General features: G+C 50.2%; 4 protein-coding genes and 1 non-coding gene across 5 annotated transcripts; 1 reads left to right on the top strand and 4 right to left on the bottom strand.

Annotated features, from left to right (window-relative positions):
- Positions 1 to 802: 802 nt before the first annotated feature.
- FMAN_02967 (uncharacterized protein) lies at positions 803 to 1,912 on the top strand (the record flags this gene model as incomplete). Its single annotated transcript, XM_041831724.1, has 3 exons — positions 803 to 1,437; positions 1,489 to 1,796; positions 1,845 to 1,912. 3 exons carry the CDS (start codon positions 803 to 805, stop codon positions 1,910 to 1,912), a joined length of 1,011 nt encoding a protein of 336 aa, XP_041682259.1.
- Positions 1,913 to 2,754: 842 nt separating this feature from the next.
- FMAN_02966 (putative nicotinate-nucleotide pyrophosphorylase (carboxylating)) lies at positions 2,755 to 3,691 on the bottom strand (the record flags this gene model as incomplete). The annotated part of the gene is made up of 2 exons (XM_041831723.1): positions 2,755 to 2,831; positions 2,884 to 3,691. The coding sequence occupies 2 exons, from the start codon at positions 3,689 to 3,691 to the stop codon at positions 2,755 to 2,757; spliced, it is 885 nt and encodes a 294-aa protein (XP_041682258.1).
- An 850-nt stretch (positions 3,692 to 4,541) lies between these two features.
- On the bottom strand, positions 4,542 to 5,536 carry FMAN_02965 (uncharacterized protein; the record flags this gene model as incomplete). Its single annotated transcript, XM_041831722.1, has 2 exons — positions 4,542 to 5,281; positions 5,344 to 5,536. The coding sequence occupies 2 exons, from the start codon at positions 5,534 to 5,536 to the stop codon at positions 4,542 to 4,544; spliced, it is 933 nt and encodes a 310-aa protein (XP_041682257.1).
- A 2,394-nt stretch (positions 5,537 to 7,930) lies between these two features.
- Positions 7,931 to 8,025, bottom strand: tRNA. Its single transcript has 2 exons — positions 7,988 to 8,025; positions 7,931 to 7,966 (listed from the first exon to the last, which is right to left on the bottom strand). It is a non-coding gene; the product is annotated as a tRNA-Ile (tRNA).
- A 458-nt stretch (positions 8,026 to 8,483) lies between these two features.
- Positions 8,484 to 11,726, bottom strand: FMAN_02964 (uncharacterized protein; the record flags this gene model as incomplete). Its single annotated transcript, XM_041831721.1, has 3 exons — positions 8,484 to 10,937; positions 10,993 to 11,530; positions 11,713 to 11,726. 3 exons carry the CDS (start codon positions 11,724 to 11,726, stop codon positions 8,484 to 8,486), a joined length of 3,006 nt encoding a protein of 1,001 aa, XP_041682256.1.
- Positions 11,727 to 12,202: the final 476 nt, after the last annotated feature.

The following is a 12,202-nucleotide window of genomic DNA, read 5'->3' as shown; positions in this document are numbered from 1 at the left end:
AAGACCTCCCTCATCTTCTTGAGCTCACCTTTCGGTATCGCAAAGCAAAGTTGATCAAGTCGTCCTTCCTTCGGTTCATCCTTCTGTCACTCCTTCAATTGTTGAACTTCAGTCGTTGTTCAACCACACCAAACCTCTTTTCGAGACTCCTAGACGGAATCTCAACTTCAGCAGTGCTGTCAACCGCTCACCAGACTGGTTCTGAATCAAATCCAACGTCAATCCCATCTACAGACACTACCCACCACAAAAGGTAAGCATACTGTAGTCTGAACCACTATTGTCTGAACCCTGCATTTCTGTACCTGCATCCATTATCTGTGTCCGCCCTCTTTGTCTCGCCTTGTTCTCCACCAACCCCGGTCCTTGAGGGAGTCTTTATCGATATCCTCCCTTTCACAACACCGACTCGGCCTTGTCCTCGACAGAACATCGCCGAAGCAGAGCCATGTCTTTTGTCACCTTCGATAGCGGCCATGAGTCCCTTAAGGATTCAGCAGGGGAAATTCCCTTCAACTCGATATATCGATGTTTACTTCATCTTATTTCACACGAAATTGTCTCAACACCAAATGTCTTACACGTTCTCGTCCAAACATTCCCCACAAGAAACACCATTCCACCCTCACTACATCTTAGCCTCGTCGCATTCATCGAAGACACGAAAACAACTATTGCCAAGCGGCATTGATCTAACGTTTGCTCAACTGAAAACAGCCACACCTAATATCTCCCAAGCTTATATAACTGACTCTATTTCCAGCTCACCCCCATTCCGTCTTGTGACTGTTCACCGATCACCATGAAGGCGTCTATGTTCCTCCTCGGCGCTAGCGCCATCTTGGCTTCGGCCAGCCCTATTCGAAATGCTCTCGAGAAGAGAGAGATTGAGAAGCGAGAGATGAAGACCGAGTGGGTCTACGAGGTTGTTACCGTCACTGTTGTTGCTGGCGAGGAGCCCGAGACCACTGCTCCTGTGGCCACAAAGCCCACTGGCGTTGTGTTTATGGAAGCTCCCGCTCCCAAGTATACAGCTCCTTCGACCACCAAGGAGGCTGCGAAGCCCAAGAAGGTCAAGAAGCCTGTCAGCAAGCCCTCAACCACCGAGGAGGCCCCCAAGGTTACGGTCGTTACTGTCGAGCCCCAGCCTGAGTCTACCAAGGAGACCGTCTATGAGTCTCCCGCACCCGTCGTCGAGAAGCCCAAGACAACCATCTCCAAGGTTGTCGCTAAGCCTACCAAGGTTGCCGAGCCTAAGGTTGAGGTCCCTGCTAGCGGCGGTGATGACCTCTCTCTGGATGGTGCCTATAACACTGTTATGCTCGCCTACCACAACATCCACCGTCTTAACCACTCTGCCTCTGCCCTTGAGTGGGATGATGAGCTCGCCGGCTACGCCGAGAACACCGCCAACGGTTGTGTTTTCGAGCACGACATGTAAGTTGTTAACGTGTGTGAACTAAGAATTGATGACTGACGTATCTTTAGGAAGCAAGGCAATGGCGGCTACGGCCAGAACCTCGCTTCATGGGGTGCCACAAGCGATATTGATGGCCTCAAGAACAAGGCTGCCGCTGGTGGTATTACCAACCAGTGGTACAACAACGAGATGGCCAACTGGGCTTTCTACGGCCAGGAGAACCCTCCTGCTGATATGAACATTGACCTCTACGGCCACTTCACTCAGGTTGTCTGGAAGGACTCCACCAAGGTTGGCTGCGCCACTGTCAAATGCCCTGCCGGAACTGTTCTCAGCTTCCCCTCTTGGTACACCGTCTGCAACTACAACCCTCAGGGTAAGTCCCATATCTGTGCTGATGATGCAAGCATCGCTAACTTTGCAGGTAACTTCGGCGGCCGTTACGGTGACAACGTTCTGAAGCCCAAGGGCGAGAAGCGCGTTACTGTTTAAGCTCAGGCTATCTGATGAACGGATATGGCACGCTTCTACATCGTTCGCGGGTGTGAGGAATCCCAGCATGTCTTGGTTGGCGAGCACTCGTATCTAGTGAGGTGGCAGAAGACGTAGCCCCCTAGACCACGTCTACAGCAACTGTTTCCTTTTTCTCTTCATTTCGATTCTCAATGTACGTTACGCATCATCGTACTTTACGATCTTCTTTGCTCAACATGGGGCCACCTGGCCAACTTTTTTCTTCTCATGGTCTTGACTTTACATGCCTGGCGTCTATGAAAATGATATCAGATAGGGATGGAGGGCGCGTAAGGAATGAGGATTAACGAAGAGTGCCTGTGCAAGTTCTTTCAAACCGCGTTGTCTCTTCTTTTCATTGCCTGGTAGTGAGTCATGTGTGAATTGACTCTTGTCCACGGCCGTTTTGGTGTTTTACAAAAAGGGGGTTGATGAATGCCTCCTACAAACAGTTGCACGTCGATAGACAAAATGGCACCCAAGATTCGCCAAGGTCCCCTTTCGATCGACATATTGTGATAATGTCGTGACAACTTTCAAGGTGAAGCCATGCGTACTTGAGCATGCCCCGTTGGGCTTCGTTAATCATCTACTTTCTGAGTTTATTATGATCCCGATATACTTCGAGCATATGTAATAGACTTGAAGTATTTGTAGAGAGGTAAATAGGGCATAGTAGCCCAAGGTATGGGGTAGCTACGAGGTCTTGGTCCTCGTCGCGGTTATGCTGTGGACACAGCATGCTCAACCTTCGACTTGGAGTTACCAACAGAACGAATCCTTCGTGTTTGTGGATATCAATGTACTTTTATTATCTTGACCTAGTGCTCGATCTTGAGTGAGAAATCGATGTGCGACACACCCTGATGAATAGAACTTGTTGACAAAATATCGACATCTGGAGTGCGTTAGCACCAACATGCTCATCAAAAAGCCTTCCGAGTACTCACCATTACACAAGTAAGCCTCAAAATTATCTTCCTGAAGCCCACCGGATGTCTCGAGCAGGAAGTGCCTCTTCCCTTGCCATCGCTCCTTGAGACTTCTTGAAGCAACCTTGACACCATCACCAGTGAAGTTATCCAACATGACTACATCGGCGCCAGCCTCAATTGCTTCGTCAGCCTCGGCCTCGCTCTGAACCTCAACCTCAACCTTCATACTGAAGCCACCAACCGACTTGGCAGCCTTGACAGCATCAGTGATACTGCCCCGACTCCAGACATGGTTATCCTTGAGCATGATCATGGCGCTGAGATCCATTCTGTGGGCATCCGCGCCACCGACGAGCATGCCGTACTTCTCAACGAGGCGGAATCCCGGCGTTGTCTTTCGAGTTCCTGCAATCACACCTGTATACCCCGCCTCACGCGCAATCGACACAAGTCTCTGGCTCTTGGTAGCGATGCCAGAGCATCGTGCGAGGGTGTTGAGAGCAACGCGTTCGCCAAGGAGAATTCCACGAACAGGACCCTTGACCGTTGCGACTCGATGCTTGCCGTTGCTCAGGTCAACAGCTGTTCCCTCCTCAGCATGCCACTCGACGGTGCAGCCGCACTGCGTAAAGACCTCGTCGAAGAAGGGTCGGCCGGCGATGATGCCGCTGGATTTACCCCAGAGGGTAGCGACGCGGGGACCGTCACCGACAACGAAGCCGGCGAAGTCGAATGAAGGCGTATCCTCAGCTAGCCAAGCGGTTACCGAGGTTTTCCACGAAGGAGGGAGAAGGTTTGCGAGGTTTCCTTGAGGGTGGGCCATTGTTCCGAGGTTGAGGCCAGCAAGTAGTGGTATGGGGAGGACAGAGAGGGGGGGGGAGAGTGGAGGATCAGCGGCTTAAGAGGGTGTCAAGAAGGTAGGCAGTGAAAGTCGACTGGTGTTGGTGGCAGTTTTCAGAATTCCATAGTCCCGGGTGCGGGATGGCGGATAACGGGAGGACGCGGGGGACACATCCGACCTCCGACCGGAACAGGTGGGGGTGGGGTATCCCGGATGCTGCCGGCTGAGCCACTCTCACTCTCACTCACTACAGGCCAACAGCACGTGGAAATCATATCAGTCCGTGAACACAGTAGAGAGTTAAGGTGTCTTGGCCATAAACAGGGGATACAGCGATGTTAACAGGTTTAAGCAAAATAGTTATGCATAGTATGTTCTAAGTCAGAAATGGAAAAGTCTACCTCTCATGACCCTCTCGTCCAAAAAGAAGACCCGCCTGATGCACCATGCATGAACTGAATGAATACAAGGGAAGAGAAGAGAAGAACAGAAAAGAGAAACGAGGAAAGAAATTATGCATTTGCATACAGAAATAGTAAATGAGCCGGGACCAGGCTGCCAGTATCAAAGACGAAAAACACCCCGACTGTGAACCAATCCGCACCACAAAACATGACCTATAAAACAGAGGAAAAAAAAACATGAAAAAAGACCGGGTATCAAGCATATGCGCGCAGTCGTCGAAACCATCCTAAAGCTCCTCCTCCATCGTTGCCGTGGGGAATTCGTTGTAGACATGACCTCATTTCCTATGTCCATACAACGTCTACATCTCTTTCCATCACATCATATCGTCTTCGTTCGTCTAGTTTCGTATCGGCAATCAAGAAAATTAACAGCACTTCTTGCGCTCTTTTCGATCCCAGCCGTCTGCTTGTGTCTGCTCCTGGGTTCCCGCCTGCTCGACCGTAACGGCAGGCGAGAAACCTGGCGAGAAGAGCCAACTTCGACGATCGCGGCCTACTCGGAAACTCCCTCGTGCGTCTGCACCTGCAAAATAGCCTCCGTCCATGCCGGCTTCGTAACCTGGGGTACCAGGGATGGCTGTGGCCATTAGAAGGGCCTGCTGCATCTTGCGGTTCTGCTCAACAAGTTTGCGTGTGACAACACGAAAGACTTCCTCGACACCCTCTCCTGTTTCGGCGCTGATTTCATGACAAGCATCCCAGCCAACTTCCTGTGCCCAGAAACCAGAGCTTCGCTTCGAGCTGGGGCTCCGAGGCTCCATAGATGGAGGGGACATGGCCTGGCCACCTGACATGGGCGTCGGTATGTGGTAAGGGGTTGCGGTTGGAGGCGGCGTGCTGCCCATGCCTGGGGCAAGGTTCTCAGCGACGTATGCGATACAACGTTCGAATGGGACCTGGCGGGCTGAGGGATCGCGGGCGACAATATCGGCTTTTGTACCGACTACGTGAAGAACGACATCGTGAGGGAGGTTTCGTCGAAGTTCCATGAGCCATACACCCATGTCGGCGAATGACTGTGCGTCTGTGATGCTGTAGCAGAGAATGCAGGCGTTTGCACCACGGTAGTACAGGCGTGAGATGGAACGAAAGCGTTCTTGGCCAGCTGCGAGTTGGCGTTAGTACATGAGCGAATATAAACTTGTTTGGCTCCTTATCAAGACCAACCTGTATCCCATATCTGAAGGCGCACAACGGTATCGGAGTCAGAGTCAACGACACGCTTTGTGAGAAAGCTGGCACCGACGGTAGAAGTGATCTGAGCCGGGTTGAAAGCGCCCTTGCAGTATCTCATAACCAGAGACGTCTTCCCAACGCCCTGGGCGCCGAGGACGACGATCTTGGCTTCGAGCGACGACATGATTATTGGTGATGGTCGCGCGTCGTTTGCCAAGAGGCCCTCTTAGAAGACGACGAAGGGAATGAAAGGGGGGAGAAAGAAACCCGAGGCGCACGAAAAAGAAGGGAAGAAGCAAAAAAGAGAGAATAATGAAAGAAGACGAGAAGCTGAAGCGGTTCAAAGAGAGGAAAGGGTAAAAAAAGATAGGCGCAAAAGAAAAGAGGGTCGTGGGTTCTTGGTGGTGGTGTCGGTATAGTAAGGTAAGGTAAGGTAGCTTAACTCTTTCTTATTGTGAGGGATGCTTATTTGAATTTCATGCCTAGGGGCGTGTAGATAATGGAGGAATCTCGGGCGCAGAAGTTAGGGCATCGATTATCGATAATGCAGATGGAAGACAATTTTTGAGAGGTAGAGTTGGCGTAGAATGATCGATCATGAGCCTAGAGCTGAGGGCTGAAGGAAGAGACACAGAATAAGTAAACCCGACGTTGAGCGGCGGCATCCGGCGATGAATGGTTGACAGTGGTAGCGAAGTCAACAAACAACGACAATAGTAATTCCAAGGTAGGTTATCTAATGAGTCAAGTATATTAGGAAGCAAGCGTTGATGGAGATCTTGTGATCGCACTCCACACGATTTACCTATAGCTGCTCAACGTGAGAAGGCATAATGTAGAGGAGTAACTAAACGCCATTTCAAAGTTTTCTCTTTAGAGATCTTTAGGAGATCTGTAGACATTGTCCTTAGATCCGTGATATCAACACCAGAGGCCATTCCCCTTGTCGGTTCAGGCGCCTCTACAAGGCCCAGTCCACTGGAAATCCGCTATGTAGCCAACCCCGCTGAAACCAGAACGCACGGCCTTTCAGGAGCCTCAGGTCCGCTGACGACATGCGCTAACGGCCCAGAGTGCTTCACGTGGCCCTCAGTCTCTACGTCATTGCCATCCACGAGTCAACGGCTTTGTCCCTGTCAGATTGTCAGTTGAGGATCCATATTCTCAATTCCAGCGATAAATACACCTCAGCCATGACTGAGGTGAGTTCCTTAGGTAGTACCTTGGTAGCCATCGTCCATCAGCGCACACAATGGCCGTCCGTGTAGCAAGTGACTCGAACGTTTTGTCTTATCATCACCAGACTTCAGGTATCACCAGAAGAAACACCAAAACGACGTATCTGCAAAAGTTCCAGTTCTGATGTGCGCATTCCTCGGCTCAATTGTCCTCACCGCTATCCTCCCCAATCTCGAACTCTCTCAAGCACAGCCTCTCGCTGTAGTTATCCCGCACCTGTTCCCTCATACATGACAATGGGAGCGGTTCAATGACAACCAACCAGCCAACCAGCCAACCAGCTTCTCGATAGGCACTAATACGCGGGGGTCCGATTACCTACATATGTACGGTACGGAGTAGTCGACCAGAAAATTGCTCAGATTGGGTGAGAAGCGAGTCTATCGGTTATTATCCACATGCGGCTGGAGCGAGCCAGATCGGCATTGCAGCCAGATGCATACATACCATGGCCATGACCATGACCGTGTCCCCGGTCAAATTGCGAAATAACACAGCTCAGCTAGAATTGTTTTCCGTGGGACTCTTGTAGGAGGACTCCTTACCTGGCCATTGATTCCCCTTCTTACTTCACCGGAAAATACGCTTCCTTTATTATGAAAACCCCGATTCTCTGTATTTTGTTTAACAGATCTACTACTACCCTCACCTAATCTCTCCCCCACAAACACACAATCCGGCATCCCCTGTAAATCTCCACCCCATTAAAAAAGGATATGGTGTGCCAGCATCAGGACTGGACCACAAACAGCCCGAGTCGAGTTTGATCACTTTGAAAGGACATTTTTCACAAAAGAACAAAGGGCTACACTAACTTCTGTTCTAGTAATCTTCATCAGACCTCTAGCTTCTCAATCTAAATCATCAGATGAGAAACATGTCTCAAGACATGGTCACGTCCAGAACAAAATGACGTATATCAAAACACAGTCAGAGACACAATAAGAATTGACCGCTCAGCTGCCCACAGATCGCGATCCCATTCATAAGAGACTACCTACCTATCCAAGAGCGGCTGGGTCACATCACCATAATAAGCAGCCAGTCCGTTCGTTATGTTTTCTTCGGAAATGAAGTCCATGCGTCAGTCAGGCAGGGGAAAAAGGAGGAAATGACAAAAAGACCATTAGAACCTATTCATTTTCATTATTTATTGTTTCCCCCCCACATCCCGCCATCAGCCATCAGCCCTGTTTACATAAGGTATTGAGCTCCTCCTCCTCCAGCTTCATATCATGGCAAGGATACCACAGATAAGCTTCTCGCCACGCCTGTTAAACACAAACATAATTCGCCATGCGAGAAAGGGCAAAAATTAACAATTGGAAGGCACTGGGATTGCTCCCGCCAGGGCTTGAACCTGAGACCTTCGCATTACCGGATACTCGGAATGAAGTATTAGTACGACGCTCTAACCAACTGAGCTACGGAAGCCGTCAAATTGTTGAAGATCAAGATGGTAACAGAGCTCATGAACGTCTAACCCACACCCATCTGGGCTTGATACTCATGTAGTGATATAATCGACAATCTCATGCATCGACCGCCCTGCGTTGGATCACAAGTTGCCAAGTATGGTGAATGCTGCTGAGAGAAGCTACTAGCGTGTTACTGATTTCTAGGCTGACAATCCACATGCGCTACCATGTGTATGCCTCATTGTGACTAGAAACCAATTCTAACTAACATGCACTCTCGTAGCTAATTAATATCGCTGGTGTTTTTTCGTACTCGTGTCTTACTCAGAATATAGTGATTCATTATTTAGTATTCAGTGCTGCTGGTCAAATGATGTGGATGGCGACGAGCCCAATAATTTATTTCAGAATGACTGCTATATGCACGTAAATATATCAGCTATCGCCGTTGCTCACCTTGTCACGATCATGTTCTCATTCATACATGAAGCCCCGGATTCCCCTTAACGCCGATGGTTTCTTGTCTTTTTTCGCACCTGCCTCCTCTTTACCCTTGTCTTTCGAATCTTTACGTAGTCGATTGTGTGTTGCGCTGGCAAATAAGTCCGAGTGACTCCTGGCAAGTAATCGTCCCCCATCACTTCGTCCGAATCGCTGGTGATCAGGGCTCATGGATAGAGATGATGCATCTGTTCCCAATGGTGACCCTGGTGGATGTGCCCAACCCCCTGACTTCGGTGATAAGGCAGCTTCAGGTTTGTGCCCGAGCGGTGGCGTGACATTGTATGCAGTGCCCTCTTCCATGTCGGGGCTTGAGAGCACACGCTGTGGCCGCGTTTTCATCATGACGGGGCTCGTTGATATGGATGACGAATCATGCTCTCCATCTGGTGAGGTCTCAATCCTGAGATGTCTTGGTTTCGTTTCCGTCTTCATATCCAGGAACGATGATTGCAGGGCGGTGTATTTGCGCATCAGCAGGTCGCACTGCTTCTGTAATTCAGCTTGCTTCTCTCGACTCGCTGCGAGCATTGCCTGAATTGCTGCCTTGCTATCTCGAGAAGGTAGGGTTCTTTCCTCCTGCGCCTCGGATAGCTTCGCTTGTAGGGTTGCAACTTGGTTCTGGAACAACTTCCTAGTACGCTCGATTTCATTCTCTCGACTGGCGAGCTGAAGGTTCAGAGCCTCAACTCTGCTCTCTGCACCTGCAGCGGCAGCGATTGCCCTTTGTTGCTCGAGTTCCTTGGCCTGGAAATCACGTTCAACCTTTGTCAACCTATCGACTTCACTTTTCAGGCGATCAACTTCAGCGCTGTGAATTTCGATGGACTGCATATTCTGCTTCCAATTGACCTCCTTGACTTCGGCCTCGCACAGTAGTACCCTCAACTTATCACGCTCCGCCGTGGAGTTGTCTAGCTCCTTCTGGAGCGCTTCATAGTCAGCCTTGAGTCGCTTTGATTCGTCACGCAGCTTCTTAAGCTTGGTGGATAGGTCAGCTTCCCACTTCTTTGCAAGGGCACGACTCTTCTCCGAATCCCGCCGAACTTGCATCTCCGCTTTCTTCGCTTCCTCAAAGCGATGCTTCAAGTTACGGTTTGTGATGAGTAGATTCTGTGTTTCTGCCTCTGTCACAGCTTCCTCCATGTGCCGTCTGCGCAAGTCACCAATATGGGCCATATGTTGTTGTTTCAAATATCTCTCAAAATTTAGGTCATTCTGCAAAAGTAGGATCTGGCGCTGTAGATGAGCCACTTGTGTATTCGTTTCAGTCAAGGAAAGGGGCGTGCTGATAGTTGGCGGAGCGCCCAGTAGCGATGGACCAGGCCGGTCAGCCACGGAATCTTGATTGCTGAGTGATAGTGATGGCACACTATCATTGGCCAAAGACTGATGCAAACCGGACTTGATGACCTTGTTAGATTGGATCATGTCCTGTAGTTGTGTATGAGAGGAAGATGAGATGAGATGAGGACCAAGGGTCGGACTGTCGGCGTTTGGTTCTTTTATCCTGGCATCAATAGAATCCCGAGTTGATGGGATGCTTGATTGGGAACCCCGCCGAATTAGAGCTGACGGCCGACGACTACTCGCCAACGAGTCCGTACTTGCGGATGTAGGCAAACGATAACCGCTGTGGGATTCAGTCGTCGTCATTGGAAGAGAAGGGTGATTTTCTTTGACAAATCCTTCGCTCGATGGAGGCGCTTCAGATAGAGACGATGGCTGCCCGAAAGACTGGTTGGAATCGTTTGCGAGACACAACGCCATGCACTTAGCAACAACCTCCGAGGCCTCGCTCTTGATCCAGCGGCCAAAATCCGTCTTTTCCGAATCAATCGTAAGGGTGAAGAAGTTTGGGTGAAGTAAATGGCATTGCCGGAATCTTTCTGATTGGTCCCGAATTTCAGTAGGTTGAACTTCCATATCGTTGGCATTTGCAACATTGGCGTGACGTAGATATCTCTGAGGCTTGCGAATATAGTCCATGAAGTTGATGGGATAAAGACCATAAAGAATGGTATAGTAGTTAAGGAGGTGATAGACAGGGTGATCATCGACCTCTGCCTCATAACTGCATTCTTCCCAATTGGATGAATCTGCATCCTCTGGCTGAGGCTCAACTACGCCAGCCCGTTCTCTTGACCAGAATAATAGCCTTGCATAGATATTGAACAGCGTAGGTAGATGCGGAACTAGTGAGCTTGGCATCTGTGGAAGTAGCATGATGACAACTGTCAGCGCGGCTGACACTATGGTCGTTGAGCTATCATGTTGTAGGCATTTTAAAATATCAGCAAATAGTGGTGTTTGTAGAATCTGGTGAACGTGAGGAGGTTGACTTTGAAGATAGTCGCCCAAGAAGCGCAGGACAGCCTTGCGGTATTGTTTCTTCACAAAATAACGATCAAGAGCAGTGAAAAGTTCCTTGTTCAGGTCAGAAGACTGCGTGGTCAATACAAGTTGGGCATATATGACTAACCTTGGGATGCTTCTTCCCGAACGGCACAAGAGCCTCCCGCGTGATTCTCTCGTTAGCCTCAAGGCTTGAGAGCGCTTCGGCGACAGACGGGTAAAGCTTCTCCATCCATCCTGTGAACAGGCGGTCAATGAGTGGGTTGGAGGAAAGGTCAGAATCAGAACCGTCATGATCTTCTTCCGCAATTGATATGATCTCCATGATATTCGCCAGTGACGCTTCCACAACCCCTTTCTCGGGAGATGACTTGGCTAGAAGCGCAGAGCACGAGTCCCACCAAGCAAATATCCGCTCGGGAGTTCGAAGTATCGAGAGCAGTTGACGAAGGATGTTCAGAAAGGGTGCGAAGGCTGAAGGTTTGTCTTTGACGTGCTTGTCAAAAATAGACAGGAGCTCTTCCTGCAAGCGATCTGCTGAAGCGTCATCATATTTCTGGTGTCGGTGGAGGTAGGCATCAATGATCTTTTCCAAGTCGTCGGGCAGCGAAGCCGTTGGCTCAGCGAGGAAGGCGACGATCACCTTGGAGAGGTCCTTTAGTGACCTAAACAGTGGAGATAATTGTCAGCGGACAGCGTAAAATATTTGACGTATGGAGATGAATGTCGCAGGATCCAAAGGAGGGGATGGGATGGAAGATCATGAGGGATGAGCCGTTGTGTGAGGGGAGCTCAAGCCGGCGACGTTCTGGAGATGGAGTTTTCTGCAGGGGACGAGGTGACGTACGCCGATGAAGCCATGCCGGGCTCGACGGCCTCATTCGAGCTCGTGAGACTCAAGGTGAGCAGACCGAGATGGTGAGGCCCTTAGAAGTGTGGATATCGAGCCAGGGACCTGGAGCTGTTGGAAATGTAATTCGGGTGAAGCTATTCGGTGACAGTATCTAGGACAGGCAGCTGATTTTTGGAAATAGGTAACGGCGCGGCGCGGCTGGCCGTGGCGGTACCTTGCCTTTCGCTGCACCATTCTTAAGGTGGTGCGAGTTGTGGCGCTTACGAGTGGAACCCCCGTTCGCTGGAAGAGCATTCGGCGACCAGCGACTTCACTGAAAACAGCGGTTGTAACTCGAGCCACAGGGGGTCGTCCAGAGGCTAACGCTTTAGTGATGGTCTAAGCGAAAATGAGTTTGGGGGGTTGCGGCAGGGAGCGGGGCCGGCAGAAAGCTGATCGGTCACAGCTTGATATCCCGACATGGTCCCCTCTACTTGTCCGATCA

The sequence above is a fragment of the Fusarium mangiferae genome, assembly GCF_900044065.1.
Source record: "Fusarium mangiferae strain MRC7560 genome assembly, contig: FMAN_scaffold006, whole genome shotgun sequence".
In the NCBI taxonomy this organism is placed as follows: Eukaryota; Fungi; Ascomycota; class Sordariomycetes; order Hypocreales; family Nectriaceae; genus Fusarium; species Fusarium mangiferae.
This window is presented reverse-complemented; position numbering and strand designations above follow the sequence as displayed.